General features: G+C 46.0%; 1 protein-coding gene across 10 annotated transcripts in view; it reads right to left on the minus strand.

The window, feature by feature from the left end:
- LOC126516459 (bromodomain-containing protein 3-like) overlaps positions 1-26,254 on the minus strand; it is a 159,913-nt gene that overhangs the window by 80,740 nt on the left and 52,919 nt on the right. For 4 of the 10 annotated variants that reach the window (XM_050166580.3, XM_050166581.3, XM_050166584.3 and 1 more), the window contains 7 exons: positions 25,260-25,466; positions 17,875-18,126; positions 17,696-17,773; positions 16,105-16,206; positions 15,911-16,039; positions 15,648-15,845; positions 10,138-10,642 (listed from right to left, as the gene is read on the minus strand). In XM_050166580.3, the coding sequence (XP_050022537.2) occupies positions 10,138-10,642; positions 15,648-15,845; positions 15,911-16,039; positions 16,105-16,206; positions 17,696-17,773; positions 17,875-18,126; positions 25,260-25,466 (1,471 nt within the window). Of the gene's footprint in view, positions 1-10,137; positions 10,643-15,647; positions 15,846-15,910; positions 16,040-16,104; positions 16,207-17,695; positions 17,774-17,874; positions 18,127-25,259; positions 25,487-26,254 lie in introns of all 10 variants that reach the window. The other 6 variants (XM_055063936.2, XM_055063934.2, XM_055063933.2 and 3 more) reach the window with 6 other exon arrangements.

Here is a 26,254-nt window from a genome sequence, read left to right on the forward strand (position 1 = left end):
GTTGTTATACATTATGGTCTATGGGGAGAATGGAGGTGCCGCGAAGCAGTACGAATAATCGAGCATGTCCGAATTTTCGGAATCCGGAAAATCAATCGGCGACTAAGTGGGTTCGACTGTAGTGAATTCCTTCAGCAAAAAATTAGGCAGAACCAATCCCATCACAACTATCGACGGTAATGCGCTCAGCATTAAAGCAATATGGCGACACAACCCCACTGAACCGCCTCATGTACGAGTCGTACACTGCAGCAGGACTGCTCTCTTAGGCTTCCTTATGAACACTTCGTGCCATTAGCTGCAGCGCCTGCAAGTGGCTTCTGCGTGTGGCCTCCAAAATGCATGGCGCACCGGTCCATGCGCCGAGAAATGCATCATGCAGCAGCTGAGCTCCTCTCTTGCGCTTTTTTTCTGTACACACTGCAACATCTAGTTGCATGGCCGAGAAGACCGCACATGACCTGTCGAATGCGTGGCTCGCCATTGCATGCCAAAGCAGAGTTGTTGCCTCTGTAGCCAAACACCCAAATGCACATATACTCAGTGGCCAGAGTTGGTGTTGACTGAAGAGCAGCACAGACAGAGTGGCACGTATACAGTGCTGCAGTTCCCCATCAGCTTGAAAGAGATTCAGTGAAAAACTGTATATACCCAGTCCGGCATCCCCAATGACCCATGTAGGGCTCAAAGAGGTTCGTTGAAGAGCGGCACATAGGTACACAGTGCCACATGCCCAGCGACCCAAGTTAGTCTGACAGTTGGTTTCGAACCCTGTTCCCTAAACACGCAAGCCTGACAGGTTACCTATTCGTCCGTGGACTACCTAGAGACCCATGTTTGCGGCCATCAGGTTACAGACAGATTAAAGAATCAGCAGAACCAACCTTATGATGCCTTTGACAGTAATGTTTAGCACTGGATCGACATAGCGACAATGCATACCCGTCGAAACAAGCTAGGCGTGTGTTGTAGCAAACTTCACTCAGAACACTCGGCACCATCTAGCAGAGTAGCCGCAAAGCCTGCATGGCGTGCCGATGCAGACCAACAGACGGAAAGCGGGCAGCTTCTCACTGACGATCCCCTTTGAAATGAGCCTGGTTGAGTTGATGCATGCTGTTCAGCCTAGCATTTTTATGCATATTCTTTCTTCTCTTCCATCTACCTTGCATTGCTACTATATATGCCTGTAATGGATCCACTTGTATCGTTTCCCCCCTTTCCTTTTTTTTTGTTCCATCAATACTCTAACGTGTCTTGCTCATCTCGACTGCTGAACGGTTGATACATCCTTCCACTTCAAATCCAAGAGCTTCTGGAAGGTGTACGTCACCCGTGCGTCTCACTGGGTGAATCCTATCGCGTTCCATTAGAATGTGCCGAATGGTCTCTGGATTTTTGCTGAAGCAGGCACATGCCTCATATTGTTGCATTTGCTCCTGTATGTTTTTGTCTTTAGGCAACCAGCTAAAGCCTCAAATGGCAAGGCATAGCCCTTTGTGTTATACAGATTGTTCCTTCTAATACCTCCTCCCATTCTTGTAATTTTCCATGGCCTTTTTTGTTTGTACTCTTTGCATCCACTTTACTGTCATTGTTTCTCTCACTTTCCTGACTCCTGGCTGTCTATTTACACTTACAATTAACCTGTGCTTGGTTGCCAACTTTCTTACCTCCTTTATCTGTGTCCACACTTTATTTTTTTTTTATTATTCAGTTATAGTACTTTCAGGGTTTACATGAAGCATTACAGAGGGGAGGGGCTAATAGATTCAGGTAGATACTTGTGCACTTTAGTCGCCCATGTATTTTCATCCATGTTTCCTTCCATTATTCTTTCTGGACACGGTGCGCCATCTGGTGGCCCCGCAGACCCAAGTTGGCAAGATGTTCATTGAAGAGCGGCTCCTACCCAATGCATTCATGGCGCAGTTCACTAAAGCACTGGCAAGAAAGATGTCCATTGAAAAGCAGCACATACCCAGTGCTCCAAGACGGCATCAAGAGTTTCACTGAACCGCGATACCTACCCAGTCCTACACCTACAGTGACCCATGTCCGAAAGAAGCTTGCTGAAGAGTGGCACGTATGTACACATTGACACATAACTCATTCATGAGTACATACACATTGCCACATACCAAGTTGTTCCAAAGGTTGCATTCGAACTCTGTCCCTTCAGTACAGCAGCCCGATGCGCTACCCATTCAACCACGGACAACCCAGTGACCCAGGCAGGCGGGGAGAAATGGTTCGATACAAGCATAGATACATAGAAACATACAGATAACCCCTGGAAAGTGTGTGAGATACCCCAAGAATGTTGATCACATTAAAACAAGGCACTGACTGCAGGAGGCTTGGTAGCGAGCATCAAAGCAGCTAGGCCGAGCGTTGCCACGATGGTGGCTATTATGCTAGCAGACCAACATGCAAGAGCACTGGCTTGAGGCGGCAAGATAATCAAAATGGCGGCAGCGTTGGCTTCAGTTAATGTCGTTTCTGACCTACTGTCACGGCAAGGAGTCTGGAAAATCGTACAGCGAAGGGTTTTAGCATCTAAAATTTGTGACATTCTTTTACAGTGAAACCTCGTTAAACCGTAGTTGGCCGGAGCTCGGAAAAAGTATGTACTAAACGGTAGTACTGCTTAACTGAAATCGCATGAGATCGCCCACTTACCTGTCAAGAACAGAACTCGCAGAGAGTGCGATGAAAGGGGAAAAAACATGTATTTATTCACTTCGCGCGACAAAAGTGTTTTCGTTTGATGCCGAGGCGGCCTAACAGCGACGAACGCGGCCTCAAACTTACTGAAGCTGCAAGCCAGCTTTTCAGCCAGCCCCCTCTTCTCGGCAAACACTCACATGGCAGATTCCTCATTGGCATTACATGTTCTCTGTGCACAGGCGCTATGGCGTTGCAGATGTCGCGGGGCGCCCTTTTCATTTCGGGGTGCTGTTCTCGTCGTGACTAGTGCATTCATGTGGTTGAAGTAACGCGAAGCTTCTGCCACTGTCGGGCCTGAATCGCCCGTGCTGTCGCTTTCCCGTCATCCTCATCACTGTCGCTAGTTGACACTTCGGCAACAACAGAGGCAACGATGGCGAAAAGTCGAACCTCGTAGCTGACATCTTTCCGCGGTCGCAGCAGCGCTGCCAAACAACTTCGCATTCCAAATGCCACACATCGTAGTCAACAGCAGATCCCTGTCGCGTGCCAGCGCCTACATCTTCGTGTCACGTTCGATAGCACGAACTATGTCTAATTTTTCATCTATGCTGAGCACCCAATGTCTTTTTTATCCGAGCTTCGGCAATAACGCAAATCCTTGCTTGCACGACGCCACAACGCTCTCTGGCACGGTGCCGAAATGATGCTGATGGGGCTTCACGTGCAAATGCACAGGGTGCTTGGATGTCGTTTTGATCTCAGAGGCTCGTTGTCCTGCCGGGCAACCCGATGGAGACGACACACCGCCGTGTTTGCCCAACGAAAAGTGGAAGCACTACGTGTTAACCGATACGTACGCAATAAGCTGGTACGATTTATGCGGATACAAAACACATTACGTTCAATGGTCACTGAGTCGGGGATTTGACTTTACTACTTTTAAAACAAAACTACTGTTTAACTCTTTCCTTACCATGGCACTAGGCATCGTTCACCAGTGAACGAAGTTTTCGAGCGTGCATTTTGAAAAAACTGCTGCGCCCCTGGGCTCGTGGCGCCATCTCGGTGATTGTAGAGTTTCCGTTTCTGCATGGGTCACATTCTTACCGCGCAGCGGCGATTTTTAAAGGGTGCACAAGCTCAAAGGTTGAGGCGCACTTGAGCGGCGCGATGGCGTCAACATCCGGAATCATACGCGCTCGAAATATCGCAGTTTCACTCGATTCCGATGATCTGGCAAGTGATCTTTTAGAGTCATCGAGCACAGATGACTTGGACATCGATGTCGCGTCGTCGGAGCTCAGCTGAGATGAAGATGCAGCCGATCAGTCGGGAACATCAGATGTGACCCGCAGGTGAGTTTCGGATTTGTCGTCCACTTTGTGCATGGATATCTAGAGCCGGTTCAATTGCCCTGTTGGTGCCCAAACTATTATTTTCTTCGTTTATAGGGTGTCCACTTCATTTGGGCAAGACGTGCTTCCACCAGCTCAAAAAAGTGTGGAGTTTCGACCCCAGAGAGATCCGGGCATTGACCGCGGGATAACGCTGAGCGGTCCGAAGTGGCTATTGTTATTGTTATTGAGCTATGACTTTCAATTTTGCTGTAATATTCTGCTATGGAGAAATGGGAACTATGGGAACTTTGCGGAGAAATGCATAGGCGTTCCAGTTACTTGTGCTTCAGTGCATGAAATGGCGTTTTTTAACGAATTAACCAGAACGCCAATGCATTTCTCCACAAAGCTCAGGAATTTATGTCTTGAAACTGATGTCATATTAAAAATTCGTTCCAAGTGGATCTGCCTTGCGAACTCCACGGCTGGAATTTGTAAATTGCAATATGGGCCATAATGTCAGGGCATCTACCAAGTTGACATTTCTAATTTACCCCAGTTTTCCAGGTTTTCCCCGAGTGCCTTTGCAAAATTCTGTGAGTGATGCAGGACTATGTTTTACGTCAAGACGGGCTGAAACCACATCGCCTGATGCTGTCACTCTCTAGTAAGCATATGAAAAAAATTAAAAAATAACGACTTAATCCAATTTGAATACTAAGAAGTAGTGTTTATGTTATTCAAAAAGAGAATAGACAGGAGGGGTTTGTAAAATGCACAGCAAAAAAATGTATACGAAAAAAATTGCAAATAGAGTCCAACATTCTCAAATACGAATAAAAAGGAGATGCATACAGAAGCAAATATTCTCGAATATGAGCTATTTCCATCAACTGATAGCAAGCTCAGTAATACAAGGCCCTAACTTTGCCACAATTGAGATTCTCTCTCAACAGCTCGTAAGTCAACCTCAACTGTCCTGACATACTCTCAGCCAGCGCACAACGCCTCAGTGTTTTGTTTCACTGCGTTAAAGAGTTTATTTTGGTTTGGATGAGGAGGGACGTCTGCATTTTAGCATCAGCCAACACTTTCTTTTTTAAGCTCAAGCTCCTTCAAAACGGCGGCAGCACGCTTCCTTTCCCGTTCATTCCTCAATGCGTAGGTCCTTTTGATTCTTGTCCTCATTCCACCACTCGTTCGCCCTACGGACCATTTGAAGCATCTTCTTGGTCAGTTGCACAGTCCACGTCCTATTTTTCGAACTCCTTAGGGGCCGCGAAGATGTCCGAAAAACCGGCCAGTTGGAAAAAATAAATGCATGTCATTTACTCAAACTGCCACAGGCACATTCGAAAACGCTCTGAAGGCCTGTCGGTGCATGTATTAGGCATATCGGTGCTCATACCGTGACTGGAAATACCAGTTGCACGCATGTATAATTACGGAATACATACTGTGTCGCGTGGAAACAGCCCCTTCCCACACTTGTTATGCTGCACTGCAATACTTTTTGTGTATGCTTCCCCAAGTAACATTTCTGTACAGAGGCAAAGCTGACTTTCGGGAACCAGCATTATGCAATGCACTGTGCCTTCGAAGCTTCTAAGCCAATCAAGAGGACCACCTAGGCGGAGTCGGTGCAATTGCTGAAAGCAGCGAATTCTTTCAATGAAGAACATGGCACCCAACGGCAAGAAGCTTAATAGCGAATGTCAAAGCAGCTAGGTCTAGCGTTGCAGCAGTGGTGGCTACGGCTGCCAGCTGATCTGCGTGCCAAAGTGCCAGTTCGAGGCGGTGAGGTAATGAAAATGGCAGCGGTGATGGCTTTGATTAATGCTGTTTCAGACCTGCGGTCACGGCAAGAAGTCCGGAAAATCGGACGGCCGAAGGGTTCAAAATTTCGGCCGAAATTTCAGCATTCCGATAGATTGACTCTGTGGGTACTGCGAAGCCGCCCAAATTATCGAGCATCCGGAAAGTCGGTCGTTGACTCTACACTGGCAACTCCTTCAGCCGACGACAGGGCGTCAAAAACTATATTCATTAGGATTCCTGTCTGTTACTCGAGCCAGCATTACCGCGACTTTCGACCCTTTCAATGAAATTACACCTAATTTTCCCCGATAGAGGCACAAATTCCCCGAGTTTTCCCTGAGTTTTTTCAGACTACTCAAAATCCCTGAGAATTCCTGGTTTTCCCGGTTGGTAGGCACCCTGAATGTAATTAGTTATAAACGTAATTGGTGAATTTTTATTAATTAGTCGATTTTGCATCTAAATTTTTGTGCAAGTATTGTCCGCCTATTCGAGTAGACCAGCTCATGAACTCCAATTGTGATATCTGCCACAGGCAACATTTAAAAAATTTTGAAAATGTTGGCTGAAACACCCTGTATACGTCTCCACCAAGTTGGCACCGACAATAGTGATGAGGGTGCAGAAAAAATACAGCGTTGCACATTTCCTACACACTTTGTAAATCGAATGAAAGAGAGCGCCATTGCTGCACCGCTGAAATGAATGGCAGATCCCTACTAGTTCAGGTGGTGCAGGTAAATTGAACAGTACACCATGAAGTTACTGGTGTCTTATGACCCTGCAGAAAGACATTTACATTGCGGGAAATATGAAGAAAAAATAAACAAAAAAATGCTACATTGCCTTTTTTTTATTTTCCTTTCTCCATATGGGATGGAAAGAGAAACTATGGAGGCATCGAAGAAATATTTATGATACGTAAACATAAGACTATTACTTGGCACCGAGTTATGTCGCCAACGAGGTACAATTAAGGGGGACCCAGGACTTTGGGACTGAAAATCACCTCAAAATTCGAATTTTCAATTTTTATGTTTCGCATTCCTGACACGTTTCCGAGCCTATTTTCGAAATTTGGTTACAAAATACCACGTAATTCTTCCGTTATCGTGACCTAAAGATGCGAATTCAGAAGCGTCGAACTTTAAATTGGGGACAAATCGCACCCGATTTTCGTCGCGCATAGCCTGAGCTGCCATTTTGTCTTAGTCTCGCGAATGCGACGCTGCACATGCTGGAGGTCCGACAAAGTTTCGTTCCGTGAATCGTTACAGGCGGAAATGTAACTCCCAGGGAATTGAGGGCCCGAAAACATGTAATCCTTTTGAAGTGAACGTACTCGCAGTACATGCTGTGTCGTCTAATGGCAACGGCCAAACGGCCATGAATTATACCTAGTGCCTACTGATGGCCTTTGGTGCCATTTTTTCAAACTTTCTTTCAATACATCAGTTGTAAAATGTTTGTTTTTTCAAAACCACAATTTTGATGATGATGCGGTATTGGAGGTGCATTATCTCTGCTTCTACTTGTGCTATCACTTTAATTCTTTTTTTTTCCAGAAAGGCAAAGCTGTGTAGAGTGCAAATATATGAAAAAACGTTGCATTTATTAGAACTTTCTTAATGTTTCTTTTTTTTTAACAGTTAGATTTCTCTCACTGAAGTTTGCAATGTTGTTTGATATAAAATTGGGCTAGAACACAATACTTGCTTATTTGCACTCTTTGTTAGTTCCACATTTTCGTATGTAAATATTTATGATCCTGTGTATAGTTTGGTAGATAGCTTACCTGCAAGCAAATTATGCAAGAAACCTGAATTTTTTTCAATTTCTGTAACGTTATTTACTCTGCAAGAAAACCGGATGTATATTTAAAACCAGCGCATTGATATACATAAACTTGGGAAGTTTCATCAAAATTGACAAAGGATTTTAAAAAAAGTTTTCAGGTGCAGGGTCCCCCCTTAAACCTCTATATAACGACGTCAATGTCACGAAATTCGATAAAACAAAGTATTTACCTTTTCATAACCTCATTTCCATAGAAAACTATGTAATTAGAACCTCAATATAATGAAATTTGTATGCGATTTCAATATAACAAAATTTTACTTCAGCTGCAAAGGAATGCCAAAACAATAAATTTACAAATTATTGAATTTAAAGGCTTCTTGCAAACGCAGCTCTCAAATCGTGCAAGGCACAAGTGTGACCACCGAAGTAGAGCTGCATCATGTCTGCATAAAGTCCAAGTGCTATAAGAACCTATCGCGCCTTACACACTTTGTGCTTTAGGTACGAGTGAAAATGTGCACAGGTCAGAAAGAAAGATGGTGGCTTCACGCACGAGTGCCGCCTCCCTGCACAAGCAGGGGGGAAAGATGGGAAGGGGAGCAAGCGCACAGTAACATGATCGAGCGTGCGCGAGGGGAGGGGGGAGGTTAAATTGGCATGCTCACAATTTCTGGCCCGCGTCTTGGCCATGGCTGCACATGGCTGTAAGCACAGCCGAGCGCATACGCAGCCGCGCACCCTGCTTTAGAGGTAATCTGCCGCATATGCAAAGAGTGGGCATGCTGAAACTGTGTGGCATCATATAAGGTGTCGTCGCACGCGTTTAATATTGAAGGTCGTGTAATCTCGAGTTTCCGTGACCCGTTGGAGCAAGAGGCAGACTAAGCATTCACTCCCCACTGCTGGTGCTTTCCATGATAGTGTCATCCCAGTGGGGGGCGACGCTATCAGCCGCGGGGGCGGAGTGCACGTAAGAGCATAGCTCGCGTTGGTTAATTCGTACACCACTGATGTGAAGATATTATTGGCGTGACATGAAACCGTATCATTTTTCGCAGGCTCCCAAATTCATCAAAAGGAATCATTTTCTCGTTCAAATTTGCTTTTTTCAATTGCCCGATAATTCGAAAAATTCTGCGGCCCTTTTTTGTGCAAGAAAAATGGTCGGAGACTACATATTCGCATGAAAGGTTGAATTTCAATACAAAATTTTGGTATAAAGAAGTAAATTGCAGATTTTACCAACTTCGTTATACTCAAGTTTAACTGTATGAGACCATCGCAATGCAGAAAGACTTGCAAGCTGCTGCAGCGAGGCAAGGTGCATCTCCCCAAATATTCGAAAGAGAGTGATGAAAACATGAGAGTGGCGCCACTCCTATCATGCGCCATCTAGTGAATTGCCCGCGAGGCAGAGCCCAACCAGGTGCACAGCCTCAAAGATATTTGTCACTGTCACCTGCTGCAACGGTGATGCAGTGGTTATTAGCACACTTGCCTACGGAGTGGTAGCAGTGGCAGCGGAGCGGAGGATTGAATCCTCACTGTGGCCACTTTATTTTTAAAGACGAAGACAATTTAATTTGTGTGTAGTTTTTCTGCCACAGCTTTCTGATGTGAGCAGGGTCACACAATGGGCCATGTGATGCTCTCTCATTAAAAATAACACCACTGAAAAAAACTAGACAATGCTTTAAGAAATGGAGCGCATTTTTCACAGCTCTAGCTAGCAAAAGTTTCTTTAAACTTTGATGACATCATCCTTGATTGACTCAACAAATGCTGCAACACCTAGGCCGGACTATTTACAGAGCTTGGTTTTATGTCAATTTTTGCTTTGCATAGTCATTAGCAGTTTTATAATGAAATATGAATGAGAACAAACTAGCCCAACAGCAAGCCTTAACGACTAAGTAGTTTGACACAAACCAAAAGATAACCTTCTTGAGCGACTTATTTGTTGTTACTGTTGTAATTCGCGTTGAAAATGTGGCATGTCCCATGCTTGTTCTTACCTATCCTTCACCAATAATGGTGCTAAAGAAAGAGTACCGCCCATACACTATCTTGGCCCTAAACTTGTTCTTTCATGGGTAAACAAATCTCTGATCTCCTCCAGACAAATCCCATAACTACATGCTGCATAACATGATACAGCAATTAATGCTCGCTTCAAGAAAAACACCCCAATGCATTTCTCAATCAAAGCATCACAGTAGGTTAAATAAACCATACATAAACAGTCTAATATTTTTGTGCACCGATTTCATGTGTATAAGTTGTTAAAATAACCTGCCTATCTGCAAACGTTGTGCGGCAAGCTGCTGCAGTAAAAGAAAAATGACTCCCTGCTAAAGAGGACAGATTCCAGGTAAGTGTGTAGGATTTTCTTTTCGTTTCTGCCATGCTAGAAGACATTGTTCTATTTGTATCACATACGATATATCCTGCGGTTAATAGTCTATACTGGCACTGTTGTCCTAATAGAATGCCTTTCAACTGCACTCACCGGGAAGTTTGTTGATGTCAAGGCTGAGTTGACGCTTCTCGTCATACGACATGGGCTTGGCGTTGTCCTCATCCTCACTGTCGAAGGCCGGCAGGCTCTTGCTCTTTTTGGACGATTTGCTGTTCGACCGCTGCCGCTTCTGCTGGCCCCCGCCAGATTTGGCGCCTCCCGTGGCTGGCCCCCCCGCCGCTGCCGCAGCAGCGGCAGTGGCCCCTGCACTTGCTGTGGCCGTGGCTGCTGCCCCCTTGGCACCCTTGGCCCCCTTGGAGGCTTTGAGCGTCTTGGTCACAGCCACAGGGGTGGTGGGCGTCGTGCCCAAGGCTGCTTCTGAGGCCGGAGGTGCCACAGCTGCCGGAGGCTCGGCCTCCATCTTGATCTCCTTGGGTTCAACCACGTCACCAACCACAGCACCCTTGTCACGCTTGGCCTTCTTCTTCTTCTTTTTCTTATCCTTCTTGCGGCTCTCGGCTGCTAGCAGGCTGATCTGCTCGGTCACCTTGCGCAGCTGCACAGCATGACAACACAGCAAGGTTCACTACGTGCAGTATGTGCAGCCCAAGCTGGCTCATTTCATTTATTTACACTGTCAGCCCCGCGAGGGCTATTCTAGGGGTGGAAAGAAAAACCCTCTAAAGCCTAAGGCACTACCATTACACAACAGAAGCCATCAGAAAAGCCATTCACAGATCATGCATGGTGGTATGAAAAACGGCATCACCGATTTTGCTGCCACCAGTTCAGATGACACGCAAAAGCTTTTCATCACAGGCCATTGGCAAGTGGTGTATCCCTGCACAGCAGTGGAGCACAAGATTTGTTCACGAGGTGCACGCTATTGGCACAAATTTTCCAATCTGCCTTCTGCAAAAAGGACACCTGCAACAATATTTTGGTAGCAGTGTGCGAATATTTGAAACTTTCAATATTCGATTCGGTTCAAAAGATACTTTTACTATTCAGAATAGCCTAAACCCTGAAAAGTGCTTTAAAGAAAAGTGGCTTCTAGCAATGGGCAGTCACATTCTGGCTGCTACAAAAGCCATAATAGCCATAGTAGAAAGGGATTCGCCGGAGCTTTTAGACAATGGTCGAAGACTGGGATACACATTTTTTCACTGAACCTCCTCAGACACGGTGACAAAGGCCTCCCTGAAAGTCGATTAGGAGAAACTGTAATACACGTAAAACCCTGAAAAGTTATATAACATGGACAATCATGGCCAGAGAGTTCATTAAACGGGCCTTGAAACACTTTTTTTTAACATACCAAAAAAAACTACCAATCTGTGAACAATGTTCCTCTGAACCTATGAGCCAAATATTACTGCACTGCATGCATTTACAAATCTCGTGTCAAAAGCAGTAAAACTTGGTCTTGCATACACAATGTCGAAAACAATTGGCTGACCAATACAGTCGAACCCGGCTATATCGAATTCGCAATAAAAACGCCTATCAGTTCGATATAAAGCATAATTCGATATAAGCCTGCTAAATAATTGGATGTCATAAAAGCACATACCATTTATAATATCACTTTATTGATGGAACTAGCTTAGTTTCGCATGAAATAGTCCTGCATTTTCTTCTGCTTTGGCGATTTCGAGCAGACTAATCACTTCGTAGCATGTGGGCAAAGGACTGTCGTTGCTTTCCTCATTGTGCCCACTTTCACTTGTGCTCGGTATGATGTCGGCAATCTAGTCTTCGTTTTCAGGCTCTCCCGTGGCGTGACACCATCATTTGCACTAACAAACGCGTCCACCGTTGATTCGTCAAGAGCTTCCAGAAATTCTGACAGCTCGCTCCAAACTTCGGCAACACTGGCAATGGCTTCATTGCATTTATCATAATTTACAGTCATCATCGAACACACAGAAGCCGGCACGGCTGAAGCAATTTCGGATCAACCACTCGTACATGGCCGTGCGAGAGTTTGTCCACTTTAGCTCTAATCGCCCCCTTATTCTTCAAGGTCGTGCTGAGAGTGCTCCTCGTAATCTCACGGACATCCGACTTCTCACCGCATTCGACCTGATTTACGATTTCAAGCTTCACGACAAAAGGCGAATTGTGTCGCTTCATCACAGCAACACTGCGGGAGAAGGCCCACAAGGCGCACACACAATGAACCAAAAAAGCAGCGAGACAACTCGCAATTCGCCATCTTGCACAACGAGGACACTAGAGCCCCTGAATGGCTGTCTGAGCAAGCGCTGCGGGCGGGCCAGGATCATTTTTTGCAGGGGGATGTCGACGGCTCGTCTGAGGCAGCGCTGTCACGATAGGGAGAGCGGTTGGATGGAGCCGCGCCAACGCATTTACCTGCCACCACAAGAAAAAGCCAACTTCTGGGGGCACTTTTCCGCCGCTTGACGTTAAATATATCGGGAGTCGCTGCTATTTTTGTTCAATGTAAGTGTAATTTTTACTATATTTACTCATTGTAACTATACCGTGTCCAGAAATTGTTCAATATACAGAATAATTCGATGTAAACGGGTTCGATATAGTCGGTTTCGACTCTACTACTGGATGATTTTGTGATTGCGAGAACATTCTCAGTAACACATAATTTCAAGTGAATTAACATTGATGTCTGCGATCTCAAAAAAGCAGAAAAATTATTTTATCTTTGCACTGTGGGCAGCTGTGCCAGCTATGCGTGGCTTCTGAGATGGCAGTGGCGTGGTGTACAGCGCAGTCTACCGCAGCTGCCATGGTGCACGACCCCTTTCGCCAGCGCAACACGTAACTTTTGGATGGCGCTTTGCCCTCCTAGATGCTTCGCTGCGTAGCTTCCAGCATGCTAGCAGAGACATAAAGAGAGAGAAAGCCGGGTATCAGAGTGATAACTCCCACTTATGGTTGAAGCATTTAAAAAAATTCCGTGCCATGAAATTTGTACTTCATTAGTGAGGGCATTTTATGATTAGACAACTGTTTCAGGGGCCCCACTGAGTTAGCTTCGCCCCAGTACAGTAGTGTTATGCAACAAAGCATATCAAAAGGAGGAGGCACTGTCAAAGGTGTTTATGGCTACCCAAAACTATCAGCTCAAATGCCTACACTGTGCTGCCTCTTCATACATCTGGACAACACCTGCTGCTAGCTGGAAACCTGTCTCTGCTACTAATCTAGGTAAGTGCCTAAAAATATGGTTTCACAGCTACAAATCTGACCAAGTAGCAAGGTTGGCAATGTTTTTAGACTGTCATTTTAAAGTATTTGAGAACCACCAGGATGCTTCAATGCCAAAGTGGATTAAAAACCTGGCTTTAGAAGAACCAAAGAAAATTTCAACACCCTCCTCAGAAAAAGCTTCTGAGGAGGGTCCTTCCACGTCAGCAATGTGGAAAGACTTTGAAAAGCTCAGCAAATAGCAACAATTTTCCCTCTTGTTGCAGCAATTTTCAATGCAACAAGCACAGATTAAAAAATATCAGGGTGTCTACCAAGTTGGCATTTCCAAATTCACAGTGTTTTCCAGGTTTTCCCTGATTGCCTACGCGAAATTCCTTGAGTAACACAGAACTTTGTTTTATGTCACATACACACAACACTATGTCACCCGATGCTGTCGCTTTCCAGTAAGCATGCTAAAAATTTTTTTTAAAACTTCATTGAGCTTGAATAGTAAGGAGTAGCATTTCTCTTACTCAAAAAGAAATCAGAAGGGAAAAAAGCACATTGAATAAGATAACTTTGGAAAAAAAAAAAAGGTAAAACTAATTGCAAATCAAGTCGAACATTTTCAAATACGAATAAAAAAGAGATGCATACAGAAAGAAATATTTTCGAACAACCCCTTTAGTCACGAATTCTGATTGACTGTTGATACGTGTGTAAAACATAGATGGTGCTTGAGACTCCCCTGAAAGCCAAACAGCTTGCCGCTGAGATTCGAATGCATAGGAGAGACTGTGCGGGGTGGCCGGCACCCTGCAGGCACCACTTTCGTTACAGAACAAAGTAAGACCACACCTTCATTTTTTTCGTAGCACGTACTGTTCGCACAATTCATCCCTGTTTACCTTCCACCACAACGTTGGTTGCCAAGCATGATAATCTTAGCACACACTTGAACAGAAGAACTTTAATGTGCATGCAGAAATAGTTGACTTCGTACATTGGGAATAGCTGACCGACTAATACGCACCTCTCATTCACATCCCAGTTTGATCATTGATGCAGAGTTCGTTGCCATGCACTCACTGTGAACAAAATTTTCTGAACATACGCACAAAAAAAGCTGATGGTGTCATGATAAGAGTGTATAAGCGCGACTGAACGAGGACGTAGAAAGAAACAGATACACAGAGACAGCGTTTCCGGTGGAATGTCCAATCTACTACACCCCTATGATGTTTGTCTGCAAACCACAGCAGCAGAGTCAACGGAGTTGCCGTGGCTCATGAGGCACTTCACATTAGCTTCTGAAAGTTATTTTTGCAGCTGAATATGGCACAGTGGTAGTCTGTTGGCCTTGCCGCAGTTGCAGAGGGAACGCATTAGAATTGCACTAATTCACAATGACACCACTACTGTTCCAAGCTGCCGATGCGAGAAACGGTGATCCGCACATGCTGGTGCAAGAAGGAGAGCAGCGGGGTGCACTGGTACCTGCTACATACCACCTCATTGACAAAAAGGTCATATAGTCTTGATAATATATAGACAAGCAACGCTGCTGCTATGGTTCCACACACAGTTATGCTGACATATCTAGGCAACGCGTGGCATAACCAATGTTCCGATGCACACCAACGGCAACCCGCACTTACAGAGCACATTTACACCTACATCTACACCTACATTTATAACACTCACACCTGGACCACCCATTGCCTGTGGCATCTGCAAAAGCCTGCGCGGGTACGCCTGTCGCTCTAAACTAGGGGTTCCCAAACTTTCACATTCTGGCTTTATTCTCGAGGGCAAGTTACACTATAGTGTTATCAGAACTATAACAACCGAAGCTAGCTACATTGCACACCCGCGCCAAGCTCAGCGAAAATTTTGTGCTCTGCGTTACAACCAACCAGTTACCACTGTCAGCGGGCGCTCTATTTTTTCCAGCTCCATGCAAGGAATTCCTAACCAACTGGCCCAACTTGCTATTTTGATCCATGTGAGGAATGCCGGGACACTTGGCCAACGCAGCCCAGTGCAGCAGGTGAGAAATAAAGGAGCTATCCATGCATCAACAGCATTAGAGCACACCCGCATGGCTGCATTGTGTCACAGGAGTACAGAAGTCAGCTGTATGCCTCTGTGAAATCTGACGTGCACGTACATTACGCTTGAGTATAACTTGCCCTTCAAAGGTCATCGTTGTGCACCAAAGAAGTCTTGATAATATATAGACAAGCAACGCTGCTGCTATGGTTCCACACACAGTTACGCTGACATATCTAGGCAACGTGTGGCATAACCAATGTTCCGATGCACGCCAACGGCAACCCGCACTTACAGAGCACGAATGACCACTGCGATCATGACGAACGCACCTGCTCCTGTAGCTGTTGCAGCTTCCGTTCGCGTTCCTCGTCGCTGTCCTCAGAATCACTGGAAGATGAGCTGGCACTTGAGGATGACCGTGAGCTGGAGCTGCTCTCGGAGTCCACCCGGTCTGCCAAAGACACTGGCTGAGGCTCACTTGGTGGTGGCTCGTCAGGCATCTTGGCATACCTCATCTCGAACACATCCTGCAACATGCATACAGCCGTTTGTGCAGACTAATCCGACAGTTGTGCAAATGCAAAAGAGGTACCTGGAGCTTGCGTGCCATGGCGACCACCTCGTGGTCCGGCGGGTTGTACTTGTAACAGTTGGTGAATATTAACCGCACATCCCCAGCAAACTCCTCGGGGCTTTTGTACTCCCGGTTGTCCATCTTTTGCTGCACAGAAGTGACACGTTGCGGTGTAAGCGCGACCGACCGACCAACCTACCAATCGACCGTACCTTGACTGTGCCCAGATCCATAGGGTGCTTGATGATCTCGTGATAGTCATGCAGTCCGAGCAGCTCAGCATCCACAGGCTTGTAGAAGGGCCACGCATACCCCTAGGAGGCAAGGGAAGCAGCCATTGCAGGGAGGCTCTCAAATAAGATCACTTCAAGAAGGGCCTGTGTGCTCAGGAACACGTAGGCGGGACGCGTGTCTTGCAACCTGGTCTTGCATATGTTGGGTGGGTATACATGAAGGAGGGCTTTGCAAAGACAATGGTATTTCTTTGCCCACTCCCTTATGCCGATTAGTCTTTCCCAAGTTTTGCTTCCCACATCTGCAGGCTTGATGACACACACTTGTACCAAAAGAGGTGGCAGAGAACAGCGGCACACACAAGTGCTAGATAGCTGAAGATCACGATAGGGTTGGTGAAAATAATGTATTCTATGCTGCCATCACACCACCGTGCATTTTCCAATGCATATCCGTACAGTCCCCACCACACCAATCAGTAGACGTGCACTTTCCAAAAAGGTACATGCAGCACAGAAAAACACAAGCTGAGGCAGCATAGTTGTGCCAATGTGACCACTACCCAGCGGGCAGCATACGATACAGCCTGAAGCAGTCAATGGCATTACACCATACCATTAGAATCTATGGAGTGAAGGATTGGTCACAAATATATCTCCAATGTTAGTACATTTCAAGCAAGTACATATTAACAAAAGTTTTTTGTACTGGCATGTCTGAGTCACCGCATATTTCAAAAGCATTATAATAAAAGTTTGGAGTGCTAAAAACACAAAGACTGTATGTAGAAAAAGGAACGAACACCACACGTGTTTTTTTTTCTACGTCCTTTGTGTTTTTAGCACTAAGTTTTTATTATAATGCATTACCAACTAGCCCACCTATCCACCCTTTCAAAAGCATGTTCACAGACTGAAAGCGCTCGTGTACCCCAAGTTCGAAAAACAAGTTTGCAGCGACTCTTTAGGAAGTGGAGCGAGCTCCAAACACTCGACCAACCAAATGCAACCTACCTCAACAGATTTGCCTAATTCTAGCATGCACTTTCCATTCTAAGAAAATTGCCTGCATGTAATAATACCCCATTCACACCGTTGGCAACCGTCGGAGTGTTATCACAACATGGCAATAGACACATTTCTGTGCAAATACAGCTGCTTGCCAATTTCTCATACATGAAGGAAGCAAAGAAATGTCCCAATTGGGCAGTTTGAAAGTTTTTTAAAAGAATAAATCAACTTTATTTTTACAATACCAGCAGTACGGAAAATTTAATCAGCATTTTGCTCAGTGATCATTCAGGTGACATCAGCCTCAAATTTCGTGATGGCTGAGGCCACACAAGTTTTTGCACAGCCCAATGTGCTTTGCGCGAGATGGCCTTGGCGTCGGCAGCTCGATTCAGAAGCTCCCTGCCGAACCCTCCTTCACCGCTTGCGTGTTCCTGAGCATCATGCAACCACAAGCCCTCTCTCTTCCCCCCAGAGGTCTGCACGGGTGGGCGCACAGAGGACAGAGGGAAGAAGAGGGCCACAACCCCAGCAGAGCAACAACGGAAGGGTAACTCACGGGCCTGGGCTGCTGCGCCCGGCGTGGACGTCTCGCATTCAGGCTCGGCCCCTTCAAGAACAATGCCCCCGTGCAGACCTCCGGTTAGAACCCATCATGGAATGACACAACAACAACACACACTCAAAACACTAAAAATAAGGGCGAGGGGTGGGGGGGGGCAACAGTGCAATACTCACAGCATGCTTCTTGGCAAACAACTCCTTGAGGATGCTGTTGCAGTACTTCATCTGTTCCGTGAGCTTGCCCTTCTTGGGCTTGGAGCTGTGCTGCTGCGTGTCGGGCAGGTCCTTGCTGGGCTTCTTGATGGGCCGCCCACTCTCCCGCCGCGTTGACACCTTCGAGCTTTTGGCCTCCGGGGGCGCATAGGCACCAGGCTCCAGAGGCAGGGGAGTAGTCGTGTCCGCTTTTCTTTTCACACCCTTCTTCACCTGCACAACCATCACTCACTCTGCACAACAGCAAAGCCATTTTCATCTAACCTTTATTCACACTGCACTCGATAGAAGCAATTGTACAGTTAAGAGCACCACTTCATAGTGCAGGAGTATATTTTAGAACAGAGTCATTTCAGACTCCTCCCATACAACTCCACATCTACGCACACCAGTGTAGAGTTACGACTGTGAATCAGAGTCTTTGCCCCTATTTTACATTAGCCAACATAAGGTACATAGAGGTCATTGCAGATATACGTACTATTCTATGTATCTTACACTATTTTTCCAGATTCCCCACACCGTTTCAGACATTTGTCCCATTACAGCACTAGGTTTAAGATGCCGCTGTCGTCAGTCAGCGACGCACGCAGCCTCCCCAAACGCTGTCATGCAAGTCTTCACGGCCTTTTGCGAACTCTCAATGCCACCACCTCGCACTTCTCAAAGCAAGTCACCTTTCCCCATTTGTGGGCTGCATTTCCCTGTGGATTTCGATGGGTGTTCGTCCCTTCTGCCATAGGAAACGAATCAATCTTCGTTGCTTGTATGCCGTGTGAAGCACAACCAGCATCTACGACAACTGACAGCAGCGCCGTGCCGCAAAGCAACCGGCAGATAAGGCAGGGCCAGCCTAAGATACACCGCTGAGAATGGATATGTTAACTGCGCATTTACAGCCGTAATTTGGCTGAAAAAGAAAACAGGGGCACAGACTTTCCTATTGGCCCCCGTATCCCGTGCACAAGCGAGGCAGCACTGTATATCATGTGGCATGCGCTCCACGGGGGAGAAGCCTCTGCTTGTCGGCAACACATCCAATGCTTGCACAGTTTGTGCGCAGAAAGTAAACAGTTCTCAACCCCATCAGGCAGGTCGATTAAAAAGCCTTGAGAAAAAAAACTTTGCACAATTTGTACATGTTATGCCCATTCAAAATTTTGAGACAGCCTCAAAGCCTTTCGCTCATCACAATGTGCACAAATCATGACCTCGAGTGCAGGACACTTTCAGTTCAACAAAATCTGTTCAGAGCGGCATGTCTGCACGTATACAGACTTTTGAGCGCAAAACTTAGCGCTGCCGTCAGTCCAGCCCGTGTGTCCAATCTCTCAACCTCTCTTCACGTAGTTACCTGCCGGGTGTTAACAGGACAAGTTTCTTCACGGGACACTAAATGCAAGTATTAAGTCAAGCTAAAGTGACAGATTAGTGTTAGAGAATCTCTAAGGCATCAATATTATCGTGAACAGAGCCTTTATAATCGAGAAATTGAGGTAAATGCAGTAGATGGTTAGACACATCCCCGGGACATTCAAGTACTTGCCCGATAACGAAAGCATTCAGTTACATTCTGTCACTAGTACTCAACCATTAGTTGCAATAAGATCCTTGTATTTTAGCATAAGAAGAAATAAAATGCTACTTGTTTATTTCATTTTTTAGAAACAAGAACTAATCAAAATTTCCCTTGAACAGTTGAACCCACTTATAACGATCTATCGGTTATAAGGAGCCCATGTCAGTGAATTCACAATTTTCCAACCTTCCCTATGCAAACTGCTTCCAGATATAACGAACGTTTTTTTAAGTCACCAAACTGCTACAACGAACATGGTCACGGTGAAAAGAGGGCACATGCGAAGTGCAGCCAAACTGGGCGCACGGCAGCACGTGTTTTGCTCCAGTCTAACCGCAACAATGACACGGCTTTCAAGATGAGCCAGCAACTGCTTCGCGCAGATTTCAGAAGCTGCAAATATCACACATTTTCAAGGCACACCTCCAGGGCAGACGCATACTGCGCACAGCATAAACAGTACGGCATGCCCCGGTGCCACGACGGCGCCACTAGTCTTTGCACAACTGACTGTGTGACACCATGCACATTACGCCTGGTTCAACGATTTGGAATGACCATCTATGTCTTTGCACCATGGTAACAATGGCCAGTCGAGCGCTCCTGTCGACGCTGCCTAAATCGGCGAGAACACTGCACCACGCGCTGCCGCCACGCAATGTTTCAAAGGAGTACTACTGCAAAGGTTACTACTGCGGTATCAAGAAATCACGGTTCGGCGGCGCTTCATTCACGCATTGCCAATTCCTGATAACGGTTTGCGGTAATGATTTACCTTTCAAAACATAGATCACGCAATTTTACGGCTCTTCCGTGGCTGACGCGCAGTCGTAATGCCTAGACCATGATGTCTGAGGTCTTAACAGAATGGCGGCGTGGTGCAGCATTCTTTGAATTTTACGCTTCCAGCGAACTATAACAGTCATGTCCCGCTGGTAGTAAAATACACTGTTTACAATGCACCTAAGAATGGGAAATTCAATTTGTTCATTGTTCGTTACATCGAGAGTTTTGCCAAACCAAGGTTCGTTATACAGTGGTGGAACACCCATTCCACCTTTTGGCGCAGGTCCTGGCGCATGAAAAATACCAATTTGGCGCAGCAGCAACCACTTTTGGCACAGGGTTCAACGCACGTATGCTAACCATATACCAGGCAAATATTAACTGACATAGTCGACATGCTGTGTAGACGGGTTTGCGCGAGGTTCCCCATGCAAGCACAACGCACAAAGGGCGCTACGGAAGGGTTTGTCCATATGGCACAGAGGAAGCACCCGAGACCCATCGTTAACAAACGCGCATTTATTAACCCAGGATGCAACACAGTGCTACAGTCACGGCGTGTGCGCAAGGGCTCACCATCGTAAGACCGATTGACTACGCCTGCCTGCACTGAACATGACATCATGCAATATACTCATTTCATGCCATGCACATTAGGAAATTTTCGAATGGGGGGCCACAAAGGTTTTGCGGCCGGAAAAAAAAAAAGCGTCAGCACCGCTGCGCATACACTAGATGCAAATACAGTTTTACATTGAGGAGGGTTTCACTCTCACGCATGCTTTGGTGCAGGCTCGGCGCAATTTTCCGCTAAGGTGCTGCTCTCGGCACAGGACGGGCCAGCCGTTCTACCACTGCATTATATCAAGGTTAGACTGTACATGGACTGTACATGGAACACAGAAACGCTTTAATGGACAACCCCGGACGAATGTGACAAATTTGTTGCATTTGAGAAAGTTAAAGTCTAGTGACTGTTGCAAGCAGCTTTTTTATTTGGGGCAAGGAATATTTTAGAAAAAGTGCCGAAAATTGGTACTATAAAAAAAAAAAAGGACTAAAGTTTACAAATGAGTGACCCTTCTTCAAAAAACAGATATCAGTGTTCTGTAAACTGCATTTCTTAGAGCATCTGAAGTGGAGAAACTTTATGTACAAATTGACCGCTTACATCTTTTACAAGTGAATTTGTTACAATGTTTACGGGTGTTTTGCCAAAGTCCTACTCTCATGACAATGGTATATTTCATTACAGTGTATAATGCACCAATAGCAATATGTATTAAAATATTGACCACCTAAATCAATATTGCGCTTTGAACAGGCACTAGATCTTTAATTTTCCTTTTAAATGCAACAAACCTCATCAAATTCAGCGTATTGGTTGCCAATAAAGATTTCTCCATTCCCACAAAAGCTTAGACCACTTGCAACATAACCGCTTTTAGTGAAAAAAACCTCCCATAGAATTTAATGTATATGCATATCAGTGGAGTCACGCAAGACAAAATACTGGTTTTACATAATATGGCTTCCGTGCAAAGATACTGAACATACGCTCGCTTCTCAAACGAGGTGTGCTTGCCAATAGGAGGGGAGGGCGACACGGGCGATGCAGAGCGAGCCAACAAAAAATTCACGCAGAAACTCCTCTGCAAGAGTTATCCAAGTATGCGTAAGCAATGTGCCACTTGCTCCTTTCCAAGCAGCCCGATGTCATTATCAATGCTATGAACCCCGATCCGACCAGTACAAACGACAGCACTGCAGCGACTGCTGCGGGCAGTGGCGCAAGGTGCACTGACGACGAAAGCAAGGCACAGCAGGTGGCGGCACCAGGTGCGCTGATGATGTTCCGATCATTTTAAGCTGTCATTGCTCTTGGGCACCTTATCCATCCGCGACAAACCATTATGAACTGTGATGAAATGCACTCCGGCAACAGCTGCGTGGGGCATGGCCTCATGGACCTCATCTTGAAAGCAATCGGCAATGCTGACACAGAGCGCCAACTGCCAAAAGCTTTGCCCACTGTGTTCCCAGAGACGCGCGGGTAAGTATCTTGAAAGTGATCTGCAAAATGTAAAGAGTGCAGCATGTGCCGAGAGATCCGTGAGCACTGTGTTTTTGTCACTTCTTGAAAGCGATAGCCTTAAGGGACGGACAAACAGCTTTCCTCATTGGGTAAGCATAGATATGCTTACATGTTTTAAAAAAACAGCACCCGCAGCACTTTGAGAATGCGCAGGGGTTGCCTAGGCGATGTTTTTGCTTATCAGCGGTGTGCCCTCTACACTAAACGTGTGTGTGCATTATCACTCTTTCGTGGCACCCACCGCGATGCACGTGGTGAAGTGCAGATATCGAGCTTGTGACCTTCACTGCTGCCAGTTTAGGCAGCGAAAATTTAGTTGGAAGCTTCTAGGCTTCATGCCCACATACGAGCGAGCTTCCGCCCTTCCTACCCGCACGCAAGCATACAAACTTGCTAGGCATTCCCAGCCGCCCGAGAATCGCACTTTGCATCGCACACGATGCTACCGGTTCGACCCATGATCGTGTGCCCAATCTCTATGTCATCACATACGTGTGCAAGCATATGAAGGGAGAGCTTCCTGCAACGGCATGCCACCACAAACCATTGCCAGATAAGCCTAACCCGCGCACCTCGTCGACGATGCAATTTACGGGTTGCTGCATCGCAATGGCTGTACGGCACTTGGAAAGCGGAGGAACCACCTCTAAAACGAAAGTGAGGGCAGAGATGGCACAAGGACTCGTGTGACACTGGGTTTGCGGTCTCACGTTTCCGTAATCAGTGTACGCGGATCAGTCCAAGAAATCAAACGAGACTGCAAAACGCCCGAAATTTTGGTTTCGCATGTGCACAAATCTAACGCATACCTCTCCTCAGAAAAAAACTGGTCAGAATATTGCCTGCACATTACAAGCCGATACAAAACCAAAAGCACATTCACGGCATTGACAACAGTTTACCGTCATACGCAGCGCCATCACAAGATGGCAGCAGAGCACATATTCTTGAAGGTTGCTGTGGGTTCATTTTGTGCTCGGCCACATGCGGTTCTGGCGCTGTGCCAAGCTCGCTGCGGCAGGAATGCTTTTGGCCGCACGTCACAACAAGTCCGATGCCAAGTCATATAACATCTTGTGAAAGTAGTATCCCTAAATGAGAGTACCACCTGTTTGCTTGTTATCTGAAGTTGAAGATCTGTGGCCACTAAAGCTCAAATGGTGACGACAATGCCCCGCTGCCACTCTGAAAGTTTACTTTAAAGAAGTTTCCCTTGTGTGAAAATTCTGCACGTCTCGTTTCTTCTGATCGTGAACATGAGGGCATACTATATTTTTCCTTCATAAGTCCAGCGCATATTACATTAAAGTGCACGTTAGTTTCGGGGTGCATTAGAATCGTGCAAGTGCAGTAATCAAGCAGGTCTGAAAATTTAGTTAAGCGGTCATAAATTTAAACAAATGCAAATATCCCTGCTGCATGCTTCGATTCACAGATACACGTGACTGCTTGGTCTACATGGTTTGCATGTGCGCAGCCTTTGAAAAATATTTCAGTTACAGTGCAGTACCGCTAATGGTTTGGATATTCAAGACTCTGGCGACTTACGCTATAAGCAGTCTATGCTGTATTTAGATAGGAGCCCCTGAGCTAAAGCTTCCTCTTAAACAAAAATCCCAACACTGTCTTGATATGCAACATATGGGTGGCAAGAAAACCAACGGCACCAAAATAGCTCTAGCTACCACTGTTGTACTATGCTTTTCACAACCAAGGTGGCCTCAAAAATGGGCCTCAAAGTTTTGGATGCAGTCGACCCACACTAAATTGTGTCCCGACTAATACTTGTGTGTCCTTGCCAGCAGGCAACCTTTTAGGCCTCTGCTCTATTTCATTCAGCTCAGGAGCCTCTCTCATTAACCCCAGATGCTTTTGTGCAGCCCTTCAAAGTGCAACGGCATGATGCTGTATCAAAATATGCTGCAGGATCTGTGCAGGCAGTGGCGAGACACACCAGGCATGCTAGTGTATCATCCATTTGGCAAAGCCCCACAATCATTTCTGGCAGCTAATTAGGCCAAAACATTCATCTTCATGTGCAAAAAACCACACCCTCGCCACAAATCTGTCAAAGAAGTCTGGCAACGACGTTTGGCCTCATGCAAACTATGCCACAAACATTGTCTCACATCCTTACGTTTTCTAGGAGGGACAAGTCTTCGCTAATTGTGGCATTAGACGCAAGTGGCTTTCCAGCAGGGTTTCATATACTTTGAACATGAACCTGTGACTGAGCCGAGAGGCGCGGTGCATAGTCTAAGGTCTCCAAACTAATGGCATTTGCGTGTTGTTGAGCTTTTGAATGATACAAAGATGGCAAATCTTGGCTGGCTGTGTTTGAGCTCTTTGTGCCATCTGCACTGCCATTTTTTTTTTTATAGGGGTGGGGGGGGGGGGGGGGCACATTCAGAAAGCATTTCCAGCTCAACTGTTCAGAAACAGTGTAGGTTAGGCATTGCAAATACCAACGCAAGAGGTTTCCGAAAATTTTTTTTACGATTTTCACAATCCAATCCCCGCATACACTCAAGGCCATCCTTTCAACCGCAGGCTTCATGCACTACGTAACATGGGAGAAGGGCCAACAAACTCTCTCAGGGGTAGATCCAGTACACAGATACGCCCAAGCAAGTTGCGCAATTGGCAATTCAGCTGCCACTCGTACACTTTCATTTCCCTTTAACACTTAAACAGTTCAGTTAAAAAGCAATTTCCCCTATGCTTTCATTGGTATAACTGGTATAACTGGTACAACTGCAACTAACGAAAATCACGCCCCTCAGTCAATGCTAAGAATGGCAAGATCTTAATTATACTACACCTTCTCGCACAAGATAAATATAAGTACACACACACACACAGACACACACACACACACACACACACCTGTCGCCTCTGGGGCCAGCGGCCGTCGTCCCGAGCAATGGGTGGGCTCACCTTGGAGGCCGGCATCTGCACGAGCGGAGGAGGGGGCGCTGGGGCGCTGCTCATGGCCGAGGAGGCAGGGAGCTCGGGGGGGGCAGCAGCAGCGGGGCTCACGCCGCCACCACCCCCCAGCACAGCAGAAGGCACAGCCGCCAGCGCAGCTGCCGCCTGCATCCCCCACACACACACTGCCTCGCAAAGACAAGCACACAAGCAGCATCCACCACCACACAAAGCGGGATGGTTCAGCTACCTTCCCCCCTATGCATGGAAACACGTGCACTGCGCTCCTCTGCCGTGGAGCATGTATACCGCAAATACGACTAAGCTACAAGGCTAACAGCCAACAATTCTGATAAGCTTTTTTTGTTCGTGCTCTCGTCAAACAAACAAAAGCATGCGAATTGAGCCAAGAGTTCGCCGAGGTTATGTCAAATTCTAACGAAATAATGATCGTTCAACTATCACCCATTATCTCTAAAGTGTTCCTGTATTTGGTGGTGTTGGTGCATAATTGTCATAGTTCATCAGCATGCCAAGCAAAGTGTGTTTGTGCCTGTGTGCATTCACTATTTGGACAAACACGCTGAAGTTTATTTTTAAATATTTTTTACATGTTTTTGTCGGTGAGTACTGTATCAATGTCAGCTGCAATGAATTTTCCTGTTGCTGTATAATAAAGCCAGCATTTCTGTTACTGCATCTTTAGTAGTAGTGCGTGACTCTTTCTATGTATCGCATTTCATAAGCGTATACAGTAGAACCTCGTTGATACAATCCTGTTTTGCGATCGAGAACACAATAAATTACCTAATACATTTACACTCTTACCGGTTAATACATTCCTGGAGAACACAATCAATACATCACTAAACTGAGCTTGTATTATATGTTTTCCGTCAGCTAGATCCCATGTGAAGAAGGCACAAGGCATTTTGCACAAAAGCTGTGCAGAA

Source organism: Dermacentor andersoni, chromosome 1 (assembly GCF_023375885.2).
Source record: "Dermacentor andersoni chromosome 1, qqDerAnde1_hic_scaffold, whole genome shotgun sequence".
In the NCBI taxonomy this organism is placed as follows: domain Eukaryota; kingdom Metazoa; phylum Arthropoda; class Arachnida; order Ixodida; family Ixodidae; genus Dermacentor; species Dermacentor andersoni.